This window comes from Pezoporus wallicus, unplaced genomic scaffold (genome assembly GCF_028554395.1).
Source record: "Pezoporus wallicus isolate ANWC-B61680 ecotype Strahan unplaced genomic scaffold, APGP_CSIRO_Pwel_v1 contig_4710, whole genome shotgun sequence".
Taxonomy (NCBI): Eukaryota; Metazoa; Chordata; class Aves; order Psittaciformes; family Psittacidae; genus Pezoporus; species Pezoporus wallicus.
Window position 1 is genome coordinate 4,813,421 of NW_026640647.1, and position 22,679 is coordinate 4,836,099.

General features: G+C 40.1%; 1 protein-coding gene across 3 annotated transcripts in view; it reads left to right on the forward strand.

Annotated features, from left to right (window-relative positions):
• SPATS2L (spermatogenesis associated serine rich 2 like) overlaps positions 1 to 22,679 on the forward strand; it is an 83,830-nt gene that overhangs the window by 47,698 nt on the left and 13,453 nt on the right. For all 3 annotated transcript variants that reach the window (XM_057419966.1, XM_057419965.1, XM_057419967.1), the window contains 5 exons: positions 2,654 to 2,762; positions 7,476 to 7,525; positions 8,501 to 8,741; positions 13,154 to 13,354; positions 13,787 to 13,922. In XM_057419966.1, coding sequence (XP_057275949.1) covers positions 2,654 to 2,762; positions 7,476 to 7,525; positions 8,501 to 8,741; positions 13,154 to 13,354; positions 13,787 to 13,922 — 737 coding nt within the window. The remainder of the gene's footprint in view (positions 1 to 2,653; positions 2,763 to 7,475; positions 7,526 to 8,500; positions 8,742 to 13,153; positions 13,355 to 13,786; positions 13,923 to 22,679) is intronic.

Consider the following 22,679-nt stretch of genomic DNA (forward strand, 5'->3'; position numbering starts at 1 on the left):
TGGTCAAGTTCCTGTGCCTTGGTGTTCTCCACCCCACAGATGTTCTTAATGTCTTTAAGAAGTTTCCTAGCTGCAGTGTGTGGCACGTTGCCTGATCCATCCTGTGGTCTTGGCCTCACTTTGTTGTTTCCAGATGCTTCTTGAGGCTTCCAGACCTTTCACAGCAGAGAAGGACCTAGAAGCCTTATGATATTCCCGTGCTTATACTTAAAGCTGGTTAGAATACACTAGATATTTCCTTTACTATTTTTCCTGTAAGCAGTTGCCACAAGGAGATTATGCAATTTTGAGTAGGCAGAGGTGATCCACATGATTGTGAAAGAAGATGGGAGGTTTTTGTGAGAATACGGAAATGTAGTCCACATGGTGGAAACCTTTGGCATCTACCACCATAGAGCATAAACTAGACTGCAGTTTGCAGCCTAATCTACCCTCGGGTCTTTGCCAACTTTTATTGTTCATATTTGTTGCAGCTTTATCAGTAAATAGCATGCCTGTGCCCACAATCAGATGAGTAAGACTCCTTTTTCCAGGGCTTTTTCTGCACCTTCTGTTCATCTGGGTTAGTTTTCACTTGAATGCCTGCAGCACACAGAGAGCTATACTCTCTACTTCCCTCCCCATGTGCCCAAATCAGCTGAAGAGATAAGCTTGAGCAGAGGTTTTCTGGGTAGTTTCTGGCAACAACAGCCAGTTGACAGCCTAGCCTGTCTGAACTTCCAGTAGTCACTTGTGTTTAGTAGAACCTCCAAAGCAACTAGTTGTTGAGAACTAGCTTGTGAGCATAGGGCAACAACAGTAGACAAGTTATTAGATAGGCCTTTGGAAAAGGTCCTTGGGAAGCAGAGAAGCCATTTAACTCCACTGCCCTCTATGCCTGTGGCCTGAGTTGTCCAAGGCTAGCCTTGCTACTTGAAATGTATTGTGGGCAAATGTGAAGCTGCAAAGACATGAGATGATGATAGCAAACAGAAACAGGGTAAATTGTACTAAGTAGACATACTAGAGTTCTGTGCTGAAGTCAGAAAGTGACCTTTCTTACACAGTGAAAGAGATGAGCTAATGTGAAAGCGTCCCCTAGAAAGTTTGATCCCATGTGGATTTAGCTGAAGCAAGTATCAACTTTTTGTGGTGCTGAAGCTATGTCCAGCAGGTGTCATGAATCAGAGCTCTCAGTCACTGTGTATTAACAGAGCTTGAAATGGGTCGTGGCTTCTGTTAGTACATGGGACAGGGAAATACAGTGATTGAGGAGTGGGGTGAGCATACGACAGCAAAATAAGATTCTTGGTCATAAGTCAGAGCACTTCAGTGTTCTGAATCAACTTCTGGTGCCACCACTGATGGAGGCTCCACAAAGGGAATCTGGAAGTATTGGTCTTCAGCGTCTAAATGGTCAGCTAAGACAAGGTATTGTGAATGTTCTCACCATGTAACCCAGCCTAGTTTACTTAAAGAGTTCTATCTTCATGTATTATTTTTTCACAATTATTTTACAGTACAATAAAAAGACCACCAGTACTTCACAATCAGAAATTAGCATGATGACACTGTAACACAGTAAATAAAGTACGCCCTAATCAAGGATGTGTCCCATAGAAAGAAGGCCATCCACAGGGGAGCTGGATGACCATTTGCAATACAATAAATACATGGTGGATAGCTCGAACTCAAAAAGCTGATTTGGAACAACTAGATTGGTTTTGGCATGGATTCTCTTGTCTTTTCAGAGTACTACCTTGCCCTTTTGTTAGTTTTGCTGATTATATTTAAGTATTTTTATTTTGGTACTACCTAGTAAAGCTTGTCTAGCATTAAAACAATATAGCACTTATGTTACATGGGCAAGAGAAAGTAAATCATCAACATGATTCCAGTAGGAACATTTTATTTAAAGCATAGTGGGTTGAATTGCCATTTGGTGTAAATGGATACTGAAGACAATACAGCAGTAGGAAATGCTGTGAAATATAAGCATGGTGTGCCAGAATCATGGGTGGGTGTAACACCTCGTCCATCAGCAGTTCCCTGAAGGAAGCATTTGGCTTCCCATATCCTTTGTTCAGGATTTTGGTACACAAGCTTCCTGATCACATATGTATGGAACAGAAAACTGAAATTATGCTGAGCAGCCGCTAGAGCTTTTAAAACTTATACTGTTTTCCCTTTAGCCTGTGACTGTTTTCATGCATATGACTGTTTTCCAGATGTCAAAAAGCACTGATCGTAACTAACGTAGCAAGGCCATGCAATAGCCTTGTCAAAGTACTTGTGTACTCCGTAAGTTTGTATAGGTGATGTGTCTTGTCAAGTTGCATGGGAGCAAATAGAACATTTAGGAAAAAAGCATAAGGTCAAATTCTGTCAGTTCAGATAAACTAGTTCTCCTGCTGTGATTGAGGTAGGATTTGGTTCCAGGCTTACTGGCTACCAGTTCTGTGATTCAGTCTCCTAAGGAAATTGTTTTCATTATTTGCATGGGTCAGTTAAGGAGAGGATGGGTATTGTTTCGTACAGACACACTGTTGTATACCTGTCAGTATGTCATGTATAACATGCATATATATAAACATCTCTTGGCACAGATGTACCTTGCTGTCTAAAGGAGCATGATGAACCCATGTGTTAACGTATTCCTGTTTTTTCCTTCCAGATCAATGCAATCCGATCAGTTGTTCCAAACAGAAGCAATAATGAGATAGTTCTGGTGTTGCAGCAGTTTGATAACAATGTAGACAAGGCTGTTCAAGCTTTCATGGATGGTGAGTAGAGCATACCTTTTTCACTAAGGCATGAGGCATTCAGTTGCATGCTGAAGTATTCATTGTCTTTAGTGGCTTAAAAGTTGTTCTGATAAAATACTGATGATTGTGACACTTGGAAAGCTCATTAGTTATAATTGATACTTCTGTCTGCATCTTTACTTCTTCACAGTATGAGTTTGACATGGCTGTTTATTCTACCTAACTGCCAATTTTTGGCGCCATTCTTTTGCAGGCCTTTTTAATTCTGCATTAAAGTTAATGCTTTTTAAAGTGAATATGTCAGAATATGATTCGCTGTTGAAGATACAGTAACTAATAAGAAGTTGGAATAGTTCTGAAGCAGATAACCAGGCCTCTAAACCCCTGAACTTGATGCATACATTGACATTCAAACCTCAATCTGAATTTTGCAAATAGCCTTGACATTTATAATGGCTGAACTAAGACTCCATTGAAAGTTTGAGCCATTCTAAATCTGGATCTGTTCGTATTTTGCATTGTGAGACCAACTCTGATGAAAGGTCACTTGTGTTTAAATAACACTTCTGATAAATATATAATAGCAAGTATTTTGAACTTTCACCAAAGACTGTGGGAAACCCTCTGCAGGAATAGCAACATATCAGGAGCAAAACCTCTCAAAATCTTTGTAGTTTCGGGCTACTTAAAAGATACCGGAAGTTCAGTGGTTTTAAAAGCCCTGTATATCTGTCATGGTTTAAGTCCAGCTGGTAACTCAGAACTATGCAGCCACTCACTCACTCCCCACTCCCTTCTTCCTCCCCCCAACTCCCAGAGGGATGGGGAGGAGAACTGAAAGAATGTAACTCCCACGGGCCAGATAAGAACAGTCCAGTAACTAAGGTATAACACACTGCTGCTACCACCAATAATAATAATGATAAGGGAAATAACAAGGGGAGAGAATACAACCGCTCAGCACCCACTGGCCAATACCCAGCCCGACCCAAGCAGTGATCTAGCCCTGACGTGCTGTGGTATGGAATATTTCTTTGGCTAGCTTGGGTCAGGTGTCCTGTCTCTGCTTCCTCCTGCCTTCCTCTCCTCCCTGGCAGAGCATGAGACTCTGACAGAGTCGGAGTAAGCGTTACTGAGCAACAACTAAAAACATTGGTGTTATCAGCGCTGTTCCCAGGCTGAAAGTCAAAACCACAGCACTGCACCAGCTACTAAGAAGGAGAAAAATGACTGCTGCTGGTGAACCCAGGACAGTATCCTAGCAAATGTCTCATAGTGTTGAAGTGCCATCTCAAATTTGCTTATTTCTTATCTATTTTACTTGAGAATAGTTTTGCGTTTGGTTTGGAGTAATTTACTAAGAAGCATCAGCCAGAAAGCTCATGATGTACTAGGAATTACTCACCAATACACCAAAGCAAATGCAAACAAACCGGACTATTTATAAATACCTCAGAATTCTTCCATCCCATCTATATGATGCCTCTTGATTCAGGTATTTGCATCAGTCATATTCCTCTGGAAAGAGGAGTTTGTTTGTTCACACACAGAGAAAGGAAAATGTGATGCATCAATTAATTTTGTTCTCCTGTAATACATGGCTTGGGAAAAGTAGTGGAGAGGTTGCTCCCTAATCATTCACTAAGTTCCTTTCATGCAATTTATTTTGTCTTAAGTTATTACTGCTTGCTTGAGTTGTTTCCAGTGATTCTTTCAAAGGGGAAGTGCTTTCATAGCCATGTGTTGTCATCTGCTATGAAAAAGAAATAGGGCAAAAGCAAATGCAGGAATGCAACAAAGTCTTGGAAAAAAGCAAGCTGTTGTAACCTGAGTTCAAATCATCTTTGAGCTTCACCAGTTTATGATCACTGTGTGTTGAGTTCAGAAGTCTTTGCAAGTGAGCATTTGAAAACAGACAATATTTGTAACTGTCTGGAAATGGCATGAAAAAGGTCATGTCCTTTCAGCTACCAGTATGGATAGAATGACTCTAGCACTTTGAGTGCCTTTTCACATGAATGAAAAACATTGCTAAGATTGAAATACCACAGTCGCAGAGCACACATTGCTACAAGCAGTGAAAAACATGGGAATAGCCATGCTGAGTGAAAAGGCTGAGCACCTCCATTCAGTGGTTCTCTCAGAGGTGCTGCATGCTGAACCAAGAAATGTTCAAATTTAGTTTTCTGAGATCAGCTCCTATCAGCTTCATATCTGGAGTGGTGTATAGGTGATGTCTGTATTATAAATTTACTTCTATATTTGAAGTGTGAGTTGAGTTAAATAAAATAGTGGTTCAAATTTATTATTTGCAATATTTTTACCTAATTAAGCATAAACAGAAGGGCTGTTCAGCTGCTTTCTAGATCTAGTCAAGAAAATATACTGGTGGGTTTAAATGAGGGCTTTGGGACTTGCAGTTAGTGCACTTCCAACAAGAAGAAACTAGGGTTAGTTGGGTGAATCCTTAAAATAATCCTCACCGTGCATAGTATTTGCAGGGAATCTGAGGGAAGCAAAACTAAGACAACACCAGCCAACACAAAAAGAGTGTTGGATGATACTGTGAAAACAGTTAACAAAGCTGTCAAGTAAAATCACGTATTTTCAGCAGCACAGAATAAAATGGGCAGGAAGTGTCTGGGTTTGTTTCTTCTTCGTGAAACGTGGTGTCTATTGAAAGACAGCATATCTCTAGGAGAGGGGATTGCATTTGTATTTACATAAGTATGTATCTGTGTAACTAAATATAGTTATATGTATAATTATACACATAAGTTTTCTTAGCCTTTGGTCTGCATTGTAATGGAAACAAAATATGGCTTTGACGGATTCACAGAATCATAGGATGGTTTGGGTTGGAAAGGACCTTAAAGACCATCCAGTTCCAACCCCCTGCCATGGGCAGGGATGCCTTCCACTAGACCTGGTTGCTCAAAGCCACTTCCAACCTGGCCTTGAACACTGCCAGGGATGGGACAGCCACAGCTTCTGTGGGCAGCCTGTGCCAGCGCCTCAGCACCCTCACAGGGAAGACTTTTTTTTTTTCCCCAATATCTAATCTAAATTTACCCTAAATTCCATACATGTTTTTTTTTCACAGTTTAACAAATTTGGCTTAGCACTTATAATGTGCATGGTAGACTTGCCAGATAATTTTGGATCTGTATTATTGAGATAGAAAAATTATTTTGATACATTTGAAAATCTCACATGTCTTTGGCTGAATCCAAATTGATGACTCATGGTTATCTGAAAACAGGATTATTTCTTAATACTAATATTGTCAAGAGTTCACTGAAATGAGTGAGAAGAGTATGAGACCCATTTGGAAAGGATGATAAACAAATATTTACTAGAATTATGAAGGGATGATAAAGTGATTCCTCAAGCAGAAGACCTTTAACCTGGTGGTGATGAAAAAGGGTTATTGTGGCAGATACTGCCATTGTAGTTTGAATGATGATTCGGACTGCATGCTTTCCATTGTCCTGGGTTCAGCAGTAGCAGTCATTTTCTACTTCTTAGTAGCTGGTGCAGTGCTGTGTTTTTGACTTTCGGCCTGGGAACAGAGCTGATAACACCAATGTTTTTAGTTGTTGCTCAGTGATGTTTATTGTGACCAAGGACTTTATGAGTCTCATGCTCTGCCAGGGAGGAGGGGAAGTCAGGACAAAGTAGAAACAGGATTCCTGACCCAAAGTAGCCAAAGAGGTATTCCGTACCACAGCGCATCATGCCCAGGATGTAAACTGGGGGCAGTTACCCGGAAGGGCTAGATCGCTGCTGGGGTTGCGCTGGGTATCGGTCAGTGGGTGGTGAGCGGTTGTATTCTCTCCCCTTGTTATTTCCCTTATCATTACTATTGTTGGTGGTAGCAGTAGTGGGTTTGTGTTATACCTTAGTTACTGGACTGTTCTTATCTGAACCCGTGGGAGTTACATTCTTTCAGTTCTCCTCCCCATCCTTCTGGGAGTTGGGGGGGAGGAAGAAGGGAGTGGGGAGTGAGTGAGTAGCTGCATGTTTCTGAGTTATCAGCTGGGTTTAAACCATGACACTGTGAGCATCTGTTTTCAGCTTTAGAGTCCAGGAGAATAAAATGATGGTGTTAACTGGGTGCAGGAGAGTTTTCTACTAGTATGGCAGCTAACACTTGTCTAAAACAAGGCTCTGCTTGCTTTGTTAGATTTCTCTAACCAACTCGTTAAGGCTGCAGACAGAATTCCAAGTATACAAAATTGTAATAATTTTTCAAAATTCATTTTTATGTTCTTATGTCTTCTGACTATGACAGATGACACATAGGAAGTATATGATAAAAATGGCAGAAGATTTAAAAACTGTGGGAAGCTCTAGGGTCAGGGTAGTCTATGTATTTTACACAGTATTTATACTAGCATGAGATACTTCGCTTTTTCAGGCAAGAGATTTGAGTGTTAATTCTTCTAGGGCCTATGCTAGTGCTTTAAGTTAGACACCCACTTAATCACTTTGTGGAATGAAGACCATGTAAAGCAGTAGTGCCGGATAACCCATGTAGTGTAATCAAATAAAATGGTAACTAAAAAGAAGAAAGGCAGCAGTACCTGCTTTGTTCTCCCCACATAAGCAAGTTCACAACAGCAAATGGAAATGCTGCCCAGGGTAGGAGAGTAGAAACTGCTCTTGAACACACTTGTTCTTTTTCATAGCTGAACTTTTCTTGAAATGTTTGATCTTCTCTTTCTCTAGGCAGCGCAGCTCAGGTTCTAAAGGAATGGAATATGACAGGGAAAAAGAAGGTAAGAACTTGCTCTTGAGAATAAAGGCATTCAGACCATTTATCAGCTGTCTGTAGTTGAATGTAGTGCTTTTATTTTGGCCACTGCTCTGTCTGCCTTTGCTAACATAACTGACTTCATTCACACCTGTAGTCAGAAAACTTGAAAGCAAATGTGTGTGTTATTTCTAATCTATTCGTCTGTTGTCTCTCCAGCCCAGTGATCTGAGAGAATTTCTGGGACAGCGCACATGTATACATGTGTGTGAAACCCAGATGCTGGACAAGTACAGAATGAATCCTAAACCAGCCCATGTTCAGAAGCACTTATGAGCAATTGTATCCTGGATAATCACAGCCAATTATAGTGCTAGGGATTTTGCTGACAAGTGTAAAAGTAACATAAGCATAGGAGTCATCCATTAGGAGTCACGCATTAGTGACACCATCAAGTCAGATACTTCAAGTATATATTTGGGATGTGATCTTCATGCATATGTATCTCCAAGCCGGAGCTGTACCAGGAGGCTGCCCTGAGAGTCAGTGTCATGGAGGCTCCTTTTTAAGGCTGGGAGAGCTACAGTAGCAGTGGTCAACCTGTGTCCTCTGTGATTACTTTCTACCTGATCAGAGTGATGCCTTAAGTATTTGTCTCTGTTACTGTGTGGATGTCCCCTGAATGGTTAAGAACTGCTTGTCCTAAGTAACTGCAAACAGTTTGAGCAGCTTCTTAGCAGTGGTTTTATTACAATTTGCAATGCAAGCGTTTTGTGTGGCAGGGAAAACCAGTTTGGGGCTCCAGGTTTTGTTTGAAACAGTTTATATGTTCAGCTGAACAGATGCACTGTGTTTGTATAGCACAGCATGGCCTGTAAATTGCATTACTCTGTTGTCACTAGTATAGCATTTTAAAAGCATGGGCATGTTACTGATTGTATTTTGAGTTTATGAATTGCACTGAGTGATGTCTCTGTTCTTGCACTGTTTCTCCATTTAGAACAACAGGAGAAAAAGAAGCAAATTTAAACAGCACCCAGGCAATAAAGATCCTAAAACTAAGAATGGTGGACCCGAGAAGGCATCTCAGGAGCCCCAGGGAATATATGATTGCCATCTGAATGGATGCTCCAAGGACAACTCTTGCAGGGCTTCTGCCAGTCAGAAACGGGAAGGTGCTTCCCTTGAGAACAAAGGCTCAGGATTTGCAGACTCAGCACTGGTCTGTCCAGAAATCCCAGGTCAGTTCATCTGGCACAAGACACCTTTAACTGGCAATAGCTAAGCCCCCATTTACATTAAGAACATGGCATGAAGCCATGAAGCAGAATATAATAAAAACAATAAATTGGAGGGAGCTATTTATACAAAATAATGCACCTAGCTATTAAAGTCATGCAAGTAGTTCTATATCTGGGCACAATTCACCTTGCAGTATGTTTCCTTGCAAAATGTCTTTTTTTTCTCTTCTAGAGACAAAATGATCAAAAAATATAATTAAAAGCCCATCTGATACAGAATATTGCAGATATAAATACACAAGAATGCAGGGTTAGAAAATGGCTTGAGTATTAAATGTTTCCTCATCTGGAGCAAAGATATCAGGGTAGTATGAGATTGAGGTGTACCACAGGATTTCTTTACCTCATTCAGACTAGTCCATTTATTTTTTTTCTCATCTCCCCCTAATAGGCTAGTGGTAGTAGATCTCCACTGGCTTTCTCTGACAGGGAAGGGCCTTTGTGTTGAGGGAAGGCAGCCTGATAGCCTCTTAGTACACACACGTTTCTGCTAGGGTGTAGGTTCTGATTCTGGAACTCTGGGGGACAGTAATAAAGAAAGGTCTTTCCTACTGGTTTGTAGTAGGTACAGAGTTATGGTTATAGCAACATCAATGACAACAAACTTTCTCCTCTGGGGAAGAAACTGTGTGAAAGCTTTCGCCTTCAAGTATCCTTTCATAAAGCTCATATTTAATTGCTGTCAATACTGGCAATGATTTTTCAGCTCTTCATATTTCAAACTTCTGACAGCCCTAGACTATTGCTGCTGCTAGCATTTTCTTCCTGTGTTTTAAGCAGTATGTAAGACTGCATTAAAAAAACTTTACTTGAAATCCCTTTTTCCATGGTTGCAAATACAGCTCTCAAACCTCATTTTAAAGGTATGTGCCAAATGGATAATTGTCCTGAAATGAATTCTCTGCAGCTTCCAGATAATTTTGGTGGTGCTGACCTCTGAAATGAAAACTCTGCAACCTGTATCAGCCAAATAGATGACTACTTACCAACAAATTTTGTCCTAAGTATTTGGTGCCTTACAAAGTATCAGAGATACTCTTCCTGCCCCTGCCAAAGACTCCCACTTAGTTTGGATAGAATATGCCATAAACCAGAAAATTCTGCATTTCCATAATACTAAATCATTTTTGGCACTTACTCTGCAAGACATAAACATTTGTGGTATAAATATATGTTATGTCAAGCTCTCATGTCAAACTTCTTAGAGTTGCTGGTTTTGAAACGATACATGTATGAATAAATATACATAGACTGAATCTGTCCATACATGGGGAGGAGTTCTTTCTAGGGAGTAACAGACCTGAATGCAAGAATACCCATGCTTTAGTGATCTTTTCCTGCGGCATTGGTATGGAGTTCTTTCTTTTTCTCTTTGACATGATACAGTGAAGAGTTTTACATACCAAAGGCAAAAAGTATCACAGAATTTTACTTTGTTTTTATAAGTGACAAATGAGGTATTACCACACCTTTACAATGTTTATAGACATTTACACATATCCCCTGTTTCAGAAACAATGAGAGAGGGGCATGAAAGTGAAAGAAAAAGGTGGGAAAAGAAAGGAAAGGTAATGGAGAGAAAGGAAAACCTGAAACTTTTCTATTCAAGTTTCCCCTGCATAGTAAAATAAGTTCCTGGCAATTTGTTTAATACAGAGAAGGAAAGAGCTGCTGCTTCACTTTGAGTTGCACTAGATTCCTTGTCTTTACAGCCAGTATAATAGCTACTTCCTTAAGGTCAAAACCCACCTATGTACATATTGCTAAATTTGTGCTGAAGTGCATGCTACTAAATAGAGGGGTGATCAGAATTCCTCGGGGGCCAGCAGCTCAGCCCTTGTGGTTTCTGAGCAAGTCACACAGACTTGGAGTTTGAAATGCTGAAGTCAGTCCAAGGTGCACCCGTTTCATATTGCTCCCTCTTGTGTTGTAATCTCCTTTGTTTTGTCCTTGTCTGTCTTGTTTGTTTTGGTTCCTTCTCTATCAAATTAATGTTACTGCAGTCATTTCACCATCACCTTCAGACAGCTCACAGCTTAGAATGATCATAGTCGGGTGTCTGCTGACAGGCCCCTATTCTTTCCTCCCCATGAGGAACATGAGATTGAAACTTTGCTTATACCAGCTCACAGTCTGTGAGATAAGGTCTTTCCGAGCCATAAATTCCTGGCTGCCTGGAAGGGACTTCAGGGACTAGAAGTGAGGATGCAGTGTGTCTGGTGTTTTTCCGTGAGGTGTCCCATGCTAGAAAATGACAGGGGAGAACACGTGGCTATTACTTTTAGTTCATATCTGCTTATTTCTTGCCATTATTCCATCTTTCTTTCTCTCAGAGGTACTTGGTTGTTGCTTTTTTGTGTTCTGGTTTCCTACAGGGAGTTAAGACCTGCTAGAGAAAATGAAGCACACAATTCAAGGCCCTGGAAAGCCGAATTACCTCATCATGGAGGGCCATGGGGAGTGTTTTGCTTAGTTATGAGTCAGTTCAAGGGCTCTCCTCAGTATCTTGAAGGGGAAGAGGCCTTCAATAAACCATATTACTTCAAAATGATGACCATAACAAACTCTCCAACTTTCTTTCTTGTCCTTGACAACACAGGATCTGAAGGACTTAACGGCTGCGTTTTCTGTGCATGCCCTTGTAAAGCGGGGGCATGAATGTGCTGAAAGAATATTTAATGCTTCCTTACCATGCTTTTTGCAGGCACTTGGGTAAACCCAGACACAAATCAAATAGTGATTTCTTGCCTACTTTTTAAAATTGTTTTTCATGTAGGATGATTTTCAGTGAATTCTTTGAACTTTCTGTTTATATCTCAAGGGTTTGGTTTTTTTTCTTCTTTCAGTCAAAGAATCCACAAGGTTCACTTTATTTAAAAGGTGTTAAATGGCAAGCTGTTACAAAAAGATAAACCGCTCGTTTTGAAGATAGTAGCTCAGCAGATTTCAAAGGAAGTTTATTTGGGCTGCTGCCACTACGGGCAGGTCTGGTAATACTTAATGGCTAATACAGAGGAGGTCACACATTAGACTAGTGCTGAAATCCTAAACCACCATCTACTGACCGCTGCAACAGTTTACTTGTAGATATTGCTACCCAGAGGTTTGACTTCTCTTTCAAGTATTTGAGAGAGACAGAGTTTGTTATACATGTTGCTTAGCTGGCCCACGTCTTCAGGGATTTGATGCAGGCTTTCTCAATCTATTTTCAATTGTGTTGATTGTCCTCAATCAAATTTGAAAGTTCAGTAGCAGCATACTAAGGTATTGTCTGCTAGGTGATATTGATCATTGTGCTGCTGGGTTTCACAGTAGCTCATGTATCATTTGGAAGAAACAGTGTCGAAATATATTGCAGAGAAAAGATTTTAGAGTATGACCGTTCTTCTAGATGACTTTCTTTAAGAAGCTGTCAGTTTGCCATTTGTCTTGGCAAGAATACTAAAGCTTCTAGTTAAATGCAGTAAATAACAATTTTGCACTATAACAATAAATTTCAAAAGCTCTTGAGGACAGTAGGCCTGGCCTTTCTCTATAGTTTAGCTGATAGATTGTTTCTTTCTAACTATCTTTTGGAGTTATTTAATAAGGCCGATCTCAACTGACAGTAGCCTTACCTGTCAGTTTTCATAGTCATTCTTTGACTCCTTGGCCCTCTGTCATGATGCTGGTGTCTTGAATCCCTTTGGAGTCTTGGAAAGAGTAAACCATGTTGTCTGGTGACAGCAAACAGGCTCAGGCATTATTTTAGCCTTCTCAAGCTGTTGAATTCAAGAGCCTAGTCTTAGATGTTGTTTCATTTCCTGCTTGGTCCTCTTAACAACTGCTTGTGATAGAAAGCTGTAGTCAGGCAAGGTAAGTATTTCAGATAGGAATGTTTAATTGGTGCTTTTAAAATACTGGCAAAATGGTGAAAATTGTTTTGTGTGAAGTAGATACAGACAGACAGACAGATATCAATATTAAAGTCTCATGCTTTCTATAGCAGACTTCCTCTCTAGTTCTGTTCTCTAATATTTGGACAAAGATTACAATTATTAATATGCTTTCTATGTTATGAGGTATTTTTTCAAGTCAGCATGGAAGAGTTGATTTTTTTTAATGGGTTTTTCTTTTTAGACTGTTGAAACATAGGTGCGTTCAGATTAGTGTTTAATAACCAAAACCTTTTGTTTCCATTCTGTTACTGCTTTTCAAGGTTCTGTAGAATGCCTGCCAGTGGGAGGTGGGGTGAAAATCCACAAAACAACTTGCGTTTTCCATTGTATTAAGTAGTTCAGACTAAACAATATGTCTTCATAGCTTTCTTAATATTCTAACTCCCTGTTTTCTACCTTAATGCTTTCTTGCAGACAGGGAACGAGAACACCAGAGAGTATCCACGGAATTAAACCCAAAGACTATGAATGGAGTAGAACAGCATGAGTCTCCTCAGGCATCAGTTCAACTCCAGTGTAACCTAGGCAGGCCAAAGTCAAAATCTTCCTCAGTTAAATCACCCAATGCTACAACCCAACTTGAGACAAAGACAGACGATTCAGTCAAAAAAAGAGGTAAATTGGGTCCCTGGTTACTGTGTGCTGAGGTGATCAGACAGTTGAGGCCTCAGGGGGCGGGGGGAAGCACCTATGTGAAGAAGAGATATGTTGGAAAGTGAGAGCAGAATCATACTCAGCATAACAAAAATGAATAGAACAAATTGTAGTCTATTTAACTTTATAGTGAATGAAATTAAAAATAAATAATTTGAATCAATAGTGCTGTTTCAACACTCACTTGCTTTGGAGAATGAATTTGAGCAGCGTGTTTAAAAAACTGAAAAGCACCATGGAAGGACTGCGGAAAAGTTGAATCTTTGGACTTCAGTAGGATAACCAGTTTGCCCTAATGTGGGCAAATAAAATGTTGAATTATTCCTGCTCCCTCATTCAGAAAAACAAAAAACAGATTTCTGACTTTTGTGCAATTTTTGCTTTCTATTTTAGGGCCAAACATTGAAAAATCAGTAAAAGACTTGCAGCGTTGCACTGTTTCTCTAACCAGATACCGTATGATGATTAAAGAGGAAGTGGATAATTCAGTGAAGAAGATTAAAGCTGCTTTTGCAGAATTACACAGCTGGTAGGTAAATCAGCTGGAGAGATCCATCAGTACCACCTGAGAAGAGGGGCTAATGAGGCCACTGGCATTGGTGGGGAGGGGTCACTGACGCCCTGTGTGTTTGCAGCAGTTTGGTTTCATCAAACAAAACCCATGTGGTACCCCCAAGTAATTCTCACCAACCACAAATATATGCATAAGTGTATATTTGCATACATAAAAGGGGACAAAACTACAGTTCTTTGGGAAAAAAAAGCATCTCATTATGTTGTTTGGGTTTTTTTTCCCCCAAGTGATCCATCTTGACTTAATTGTTTTGTATCAAGTTCAGTGTCAGCATATCTGATCTGAAGCTTTTCTAAAAATCCTGTCTATGGGGTTTTCTGAAATCTCTTTACCTTCTTTAAGTCTCTTCTTTCTATACTACTACTTTGATCTTATCTTCTTTGGCAGACAGTCCTTTACTGTCTCTTCATTTCCCATTATCTTTGCTACTTATCCCACCATTTGATTTTTCTTTCCCTCACAGTTTCTTCCCCCATCCATCACTTCATCATTTCCAGTTCTCATCTCTAATCGTTCTTTGTCTTCATTCTTTTATCTCTTTCTTTTTTCTAATTATTTTCTATTATAATTTTGGTTATTCCTGATCCTCAGCGATGTCTACGCCCTTTGAAAATTTGTAGCTGAAATAATTGCTGTAGTAGCGAGCTGTATATTTTGAATATACTTGTCATAGAAGAATGTTTTCTAGTTTGAGTTTTACTTGGCCTTTCGTTAAGCATAGATCCTATATAAAACCCATGCATTATACAGCATTGCAGTAAACAAGGAATCGTATTAAAATATACAGGATTTGGTTACAAATCACAGAAAAGTACAAAAACCTTTCACCCTTAATTCATCCGTAATATTTGTCAGTATTTTTATGAGCATACTTTGTATTATGAGCATACTACAAAAGTGCTGTAGTATTAGCAGAATTTTAACTCTGTACTTCAGTGGTGCATTCGTTGTCTTCAGTGATGCATCTGAAGTGACTTCTGTGCCACTGGGGCTCCGCTTCTATATGGGCAGAAAGTCGAAGCACTGCTGAGCTGATTAGTGGAAGATTCTGTTGCACTGAGCCAGCAGTGCATCTGGCTGTCTAGCAGAGAGTCTTGTTTCTGTCTCTGTACTCCAATGAACATAGGCTGTGATCATCAGTTGTACTAAACTCTAGTATTGTGAGGAGTGCTCTGGAGCCAGCATAGCGATGGTTGCTTACAAACTAAAGTGCAGTAATTATATTGTAATTATAGAAAAAATAAGTAAAATTCATCAGTCCCCTGCACTTTTTATGGTAGTTCTCAGAGGTCGTTTTATATGGCTTTAGAAAATTTATAAAACATTTGTGGTTTCTATTAGAGAAGGCTGTGACCTTTTCTCTGAGTAAACTCATAGTTTGGTCTCATTTGCTGTGTAGTTCTCACTATAATATTTTTTGTAACAGTGTTAAAAATACATAATGCCCCTTGTATCTAATCTTGTTTCCAGGCAGTCATGGTCAATTCGGTCTTTAAACAATAGTCACTCTGGGCATGGAACAGGCTTAAAACCCTATTGTAATCTAAGACTGTGGGGTGAGGTGCTATATTAGTAACTTCAGAACTGAAATTCTTCATTATTCGTGTTTTAACTTGAAAAACACTGAAGTTGCATTGCCTAATCTATAATATGTTCTTTAATAGGTCAGCTTAATACGGGAAACAACAGAATGACCACAAAACAGTGTGTAAATCGAGGTCAACTTTAAATGATGAAAAATAGCCCGGAAGAATTTTGAACATTCTTCATTTTAATTTTTCCTCCTACCAGCTTCAGGGCATAAATTACTGGAATGTAACAGACCTGAATATTCAGGCCTCACAAAGCAATTTCATGCATGTAATATTGCAACATAATATTGCAACAAGGACAGCATAATGTCAGGACATATTTATGAAAATCTCAATGTGGGCTACATTGCTTTTGGCATCTCATAACCTAATGTTTAGGGTTTTTTTCTTCAAATGATTGAAGAGAAAATTTGGTTTAAATACTAAAGTGAATGACTTAACACCTTCTTTGCTAAAATGAATAACAGGTTTGATATATATTACGTGACTTTGTGGCTTAAACTCTGAAAAAGATGGGAAGAGCTGTCTTTAGTATCTCATTTATAAGAAGTTGCTGCCAACTGCTCTATATTAACTGGATTTGAGTAAAAAATCACCAGGGCCAGCGATGCATACAGCTTCAGACCTCATGGAGTCAAAAGATCACATTCCCAGGCTGAACAGTTTAGTTTGTGTTATTTACATGGCAGTTTCCTTGCTTCAGGGTTGGACAAAGCTTCACTAGTGGTAGCAGGAGGATAGGGTAGCTAGGCATGCAGACTCTTGCTTATTTATCACCCTCCTTGGGCATTGGAATTCCGCTGTGGCAGTCAACTTGTTTATCATGGGAAAAAAATTATAGAATCGTAGAAGTGTTTGGGTTGGAAAGGACCTTAAAGATTATCTAGTTCCATCCACAGCTGAACTGTTGTTCCCAGGATGCTATGGAGTGACCAAAATGACAGTGATATCTGGTCGTCTTTGTGAGATTGATTCCACAGCTTTTTGCAAGTTGTTCTTCCAGTTGCTGCTGGAGTGTGGATTGGTTGAGGTGTAAAACAGATAAACATACAACAGCGGCTAAGTGCTGTCTGTGGTCAGAACTGCAGGGAATGCTTTAATGGGATGAACACAGTAACCAAGATGGGAGCTTAACCGGTTCGTGTTACACACAGCTGTCACCACCCAAGAGGTTTTAGCGAACCTAGATGAAGTCGGAAGCTTTAATCTTGTATTGCAGCTGAATGCTAAGGCACATTACTACTTTGTTGTTGTTCTTTGGTTTTCTTCCTTTGGGAGTAGGATAAAAGATCCTTTTTTTATCCTTCTTTTTGCATTTACTGTCAAGATCAGAATCAAAACTGCATTTGAGGAGGCAGTAATCTTCTGGACTTCCATATAATCTTTTTTTAATCTTTTCATGATTTTACCAATCACAGAAACAATGGAGAAGTGAAAAGATAACGTCATGTATCTTCCTCCTACCTCCAGATAGTATAGCAAACCATGATCATGGAGATAAATGAATAGCATGTGTGGCCTAAGATGTCCTGAAAGCTTCAGCAGAAAAAATCACAAGAACTTTCCCTTTTAAACAGCAGAAACTTCTAAGTGATAGTTATCAGTAGAAGTCCATGTCTCTGTCTTGCTCAGTATTTCACAGCTTGTCCTAACTGATGAAGGGAAATTACTCCTTAATACTCTCAGTCAGCACTGTACTGCAATTTAAAAGTCACCTACCAGTGCATACCACTGTCCCACAATTCAAAAAAGGAGTGGTATAGAGCAGCATGCTGTGGACACTTGTAAATGCTTGGGAAAGAAAATACAAAGCTTGCTTCCAGGTTTAACCGTTTAATGAAATGGGGCCAGAAAAAATCCCATAAAGATGTTTTTTTAGTAAAGCTGCAGTGGGCTTACTTTCTCTTTCAGGAGTGTCCCAGTTGGAGCTCCTGCCAACTGGAGTAATTCTCTGAATGCTCAGAACAAGTGATAACAACTTGCTTTTACACAATGCTTTTCATGCCAGAAGTCAGCAGAGCATTTTACAGGCCATGGGCTGGACCACACAAGGCACTTTGCCCTACTCTGTGAGAATTCTTTTGCAGTCTCACATGGATTGTGCTTCTGGTACGATCTGGCACTCTCATCACCCCTGCTCGTGCAGGGCTTTCTGCCACGTTGCTTTCCCCAAGGCTATGAGAGCACAAGGCAGAGCAAGCTGAAGGGCACTGTTTCTCTGATGTGCATCTGAAAATTATGAGGAAGATTCTTCTAACAGTACTTCTTGAGCCAGTATTTCTCCCCATTGCATCTTGGTTTGGTGTATGGTTCTCAGGAACACTTGTGTGAGTAAGAACATAAGCTGCTCTACTTACTGCTTGATGTAAAACATGTTGGAGCATAGCCATGTCTCACAATAGTGTAGGGCAAGAAAAAGAGTAATACCAAATAGTGCTTGAGTTGCAGGAAAAGGTCAGAAAAGCTAGGTGAACTCTCCTCTCAATAGAGTGAGCTTGAGGCATTTGTTGCCAGGGTTAAAGCCCATGTGATATAATTATGCTCTTGCTTTTCTACCAAGAGACTGAATAATAATCTTTGGGGTAAAAAGAGAGCCCCAGGAATCCGAGTGAAATGTGTAGAGCACAAAAGAAGCCACAGTTCCCCATAACACCTCTTGCCAGAAAATCATTTTCACATACTGGGCATCCACACAGTCATATGGAGCACTAAAAGGAAACATCTGCCACTTGCCCATACAGTCTGCTTCCAACCACAAATGGAAAATAGTCTGTAGAAAATATTAAGGCCAAGTTTAATTACACTGCACACAGAACTGGACCAAAGACAGACAAGCTTCCTCTACTCTTTGCATCTCAAACACATTGGTATGTTTTATAAAGAGCATGAAAACCAACACAGTTGATTTTTTGAATGAACAAAAAGCCCTTGAAAGCTGCACCATAGGCTGGATAAAAAATTGCCTCTGACATAATACTGGGGAAATTGAGTTTGGTAATACTAACAATTTTTAAATCCATTTTAATGTAGTTTTATATTTTTACATGATATTTTAATATGTATTTTTATACATTTAGGGAACAACTGGAAAGCAAGTACTGTATGTTTTGGGAAGATAAAACAGTTTTTCTATTGCTTTCTAGGTTAAAATCAAAGCAAAGGAAGAATGGGGAAAAATGGGTCATTTATAAGAACATAATTGTGTCTGTACTAACTCAGTGCTGGGCGATGAGCAATGCTGCCAGTGCTCACAGGCTCACAGTTGCAGTGAGTGAACACAGTCGTCCCTTTTCTGGGACCCTTACTTGGCAAATGGTAAAAGATGATGGTTTTCTGTTACTCAGAGCCCAGAAACAGTGGCACCAGATGAAGAACTGCCTGTTTGTGTTAGTGATGTGGCAGTATAGAGCATGGGCAGATGTCTGGAAAGGCCAGGACTGGTATTGCTTTACACTGAACAGAGTTCCTGTGCTATTTCTTTGTGTTTCCAGGCAGTTCGCATTAGCTTTCTGCCTCTGTCTGTCAGCTGACCTGTGGTAGTCTTTATGCCTCTGAAGTATGGATTTTCAAATCCTCTCGCAATTTGTTCTGATATTTGTTTGCCTGTCAGTCACGCAATGCAGTCTGTAACCTTGCCAGTGCAGAGAAGGAAAAAATGGTCTCCCAGGCATTTAGGTTTCCTTGAGCACAGGTGGGTTTTCAGGTACCTTCAAAGCCCCTGGACCCTGCTTCTACTGCCTGGGGGTCTGGGAGTCTGATCTAATAGCTCTGGCCTCAGGCTCACTACTGCCTGCAGAGCTGCAGCACTGGGAGAGGGGCTTGTGCTTGCTCTCTTCTCATGACCTCCAGCAGTTTGGGATTACTCTTGCTGTGTATTGGCGGAGAGAACAGACAGAGCTCATGAAATTGGAGGAGTTGGGTTTCAGTGAGATACATCATGTCCCCCTTCTGGCCCCTTTGTCTTTTACAAATACTTGTTTTATCCCTGTGTTTTTTACTACACTTGTGAAGACAGATTACAGAGGTGAAATCCAGAGGTGGATTACGTTGTCTCTTAGCATGTTGTTCATACTTCGTGGCTTCATGTCTCTCTCTTTCCTCCCAGTCATTCGTAGGTATTTGCTATCCTCAGTAAAACACAAGCACATGTCGTTTTTGGGGTCCTGCAGGTAGATTGTTGCTTTTCATGCATGTCATTGTGGATGTAAAGTGAATATATCCTTTTTGATCTCATCGGACTAAGGAGAAATCTAACTTATTAAACATATGTAGGGAGTAACAGTCTCAACAAATTTCAACAGGTGTTAGCCCAAAGAGCCAGACTCTTACTTTCTTTGTGGCTACTTTCCAGGGTGCTTTTGGGAAAGTTACCTCTCCTCTATAGCAGAAGCCCAAAAAGGACCACAGCCTTCTGCCTTGCCAGAGTGTATTTGGGCTAAAGTATATAAAACCAGTAAGATATTCTGGTACTGCAGTAGTTGTATCAGAACTGAGGGTCAGATAGGAAATAAATACTTATACAAATTTGTGTCAAAATGCGCAGGATGCTATTGAGCCATGGTGCAACTCGCACTCAGTTGTTGAAACTGCCAAATCCAGAGGTGCGATGCCTTCATTTCTAAATAAATAAAATTTGGAAGCATTCTTTCAGGAAAAGGTTGTCCATGTCAGTTTTCAGCTTAAACAAGTATTTATGATCAGGCAATAAACTTCTAACTGTTTGTAAAGAGATCTTAAAAATGCAAAGAAACCTTCCATTACGATGGCTTTGCCAGGCCCCACTGTGCTAGCTCTCTGCTAAACAGAACATTAGTGAAGGTACATAAAGAATAACACAAAATCACTTGAATAACTGAAAGCCTTTCAGTATTTTTACTTCTACCAGATGGTACACTGCAGAGGGAAGGATTTCAGTGAAATTGATTTATTCTGTCTTTTGTTTGTCTCCTTATTGTCAGACTGTATTTGTGGTCAGAATGAAAATTCATGTAATCTGGTTTGCTGTGTAAACATCCTGCGTGTGCTAATACAGTGATCAAATAACTATTTTCAAGCACCATGAACATTAAAATACCGTTGAGCTAATACTGGAAGAATATAATTTCCTGAAACATTGCAAAATATGTAATGTAACAATTGCTATTCCTACAGGTTTATTAATATAAGGAAAACCTGAAGTATCATTTCTCCAGTTACAATATAGCACAGCTGTTCTGTAATCCTATACTATCCTATAAATCCTTTTTAATCCTATAAAACTTGTAGTCACCCATTACAGGTTATTGGGCTTTATACTTACGTTCTCAGCACATCATTATAGCTCCTTATGTTTAAAGTCCAACAGAGTTCTGGTGTTTTGGATTCAGGTGGGTGATTTGTTGTGAAGTACACGGTTTAGTGGTTCTTATCAGTTGTCTTTTCACTCCACCTTTGGGTCAAATATGTTCACGCTAGAAGGGAAATGTGTACAGGAAATAAGGCGTAATACTTAAAAGACCAACACTGATCTTGTCAGGACTATCCCATGAATTTGTATGTAATCTCAGTTCAGATAGAGCAGCGACAGTAACTACTGACATCCCTCAAACTTGCTTAAGTTTGGCAGCAGGTTGTTAACTAGCACAACTTTAAGGAGCTACTGGGGTCTGTTCCAAAGCCCACTAACAGAAAAAGTTGCTGGAGAATAGTGTGTGGTTTGGGGGTTGGTTTGTTTTGAAGCTTAAGCTGGCAGACTCTGGCTGTGTCCCACAAATAAGTCCCTAATGAAAAAAAGGACTTGAATTGTACCTCAGTGTTCTGGTGTCTCACCTGCTGAAGCAGACCCCCGAAGGTGACCATGAAAAATAAAAGCTCTTTTCCCCTACCAGATGAAAAGCCCTACTGCAGTTGTTCAGAACGCCACACCTCACTGCTGACTGTGTCTTCCTCAGTCTCCAACATTGATTTCCACTGATAGATAAAGCTGGTTCAGGGCAGAGCAAATCTTATTAAACACCTCAAGGAGAAAATTGGCATTCTGGGGAGTTTAAAAGGGTTTTGAAAGGACTCATTTGAATTACACTCTTAACAATAACTTCTGTGCCGTGCAGCCGTGGCTTACCTTTGTGATTTGTGTCAGCATGTGTGCCTCCATGTCAGCTTGGTCTCTTTCTTTCCCCATCTTTCCAGACGCAATAGGTTTATCATTATCAGAAGGAAAAAAGATTCTGGTCATCTGGAACCCTTGTGACTCTCATCAGTAAAGCTATAATTCAGCCAGCCTGGCAATCGAAGCAGCTTTTCTGAAGAGGCACTAATAACTTTAATCATTTTAGTGGGATTTTGAGGTATTGCAGCTGACTGAAAATTTCTTTTTCACTGTGCAAGCACCAAATTTCATGCAGTAAACTAGAGGAAGATTAATTGGTTACCAGTAATGTCAGAACAAATTCAGAATTTGTTCTGAGTGTGAAACGAGGCAGCTGTCAGCATAATTTACCCCTGTCATTGCTGTGCTGGCAGCTCACTGCAGTTTGGCATTTGCAGCTCTTTTGCCATTGTATGCTAGTGTGAATTCTGCCAGCCTGCGTAAGTCCAAGGCACGAGTACTGTCCATTTGACCAGGAATACGACACTTACACTCTTGTCTTCAGAATCAGTTCAGCAAAATGAATTCTCAAGAGCTGCTATCTCTACTGCTGCATCTCGTATCTCTACAGCACGAGCACTGGCTGTTCCCTGGTGCCATTTACATGTTGTCTATATTAAGCCTCTGCCTTGCTGTGTTCCTTCAACAAAATTGTCTCCTTCCTGAACCACATCTCAAAATTTCATCTGGTTATTAAAATCAAACAGTGCTGAATCCTGTGCTGCAAACTACAGATACTCACCTGCGATGAACAATGATACGATGCTGATAGCTTGAGCTTGGTGCCCGAGTCCTGATCCTGAAAAAGTGAGGGGTGAGAGAAGAACAGAATCAGTTCTTTCAGAAGAGGGGTGTGGCAAAGGCAAACAGAAAAGAAAGAGGTATTTCTTTTCTGGCTTAACCATTGGTCATGGATTATAAGACTTGCTTGATTCAGATCTGTCCTTGAGCCTGGTCAATGGGAGATGGGATTTGAGTCCCGGCATTTGCTCC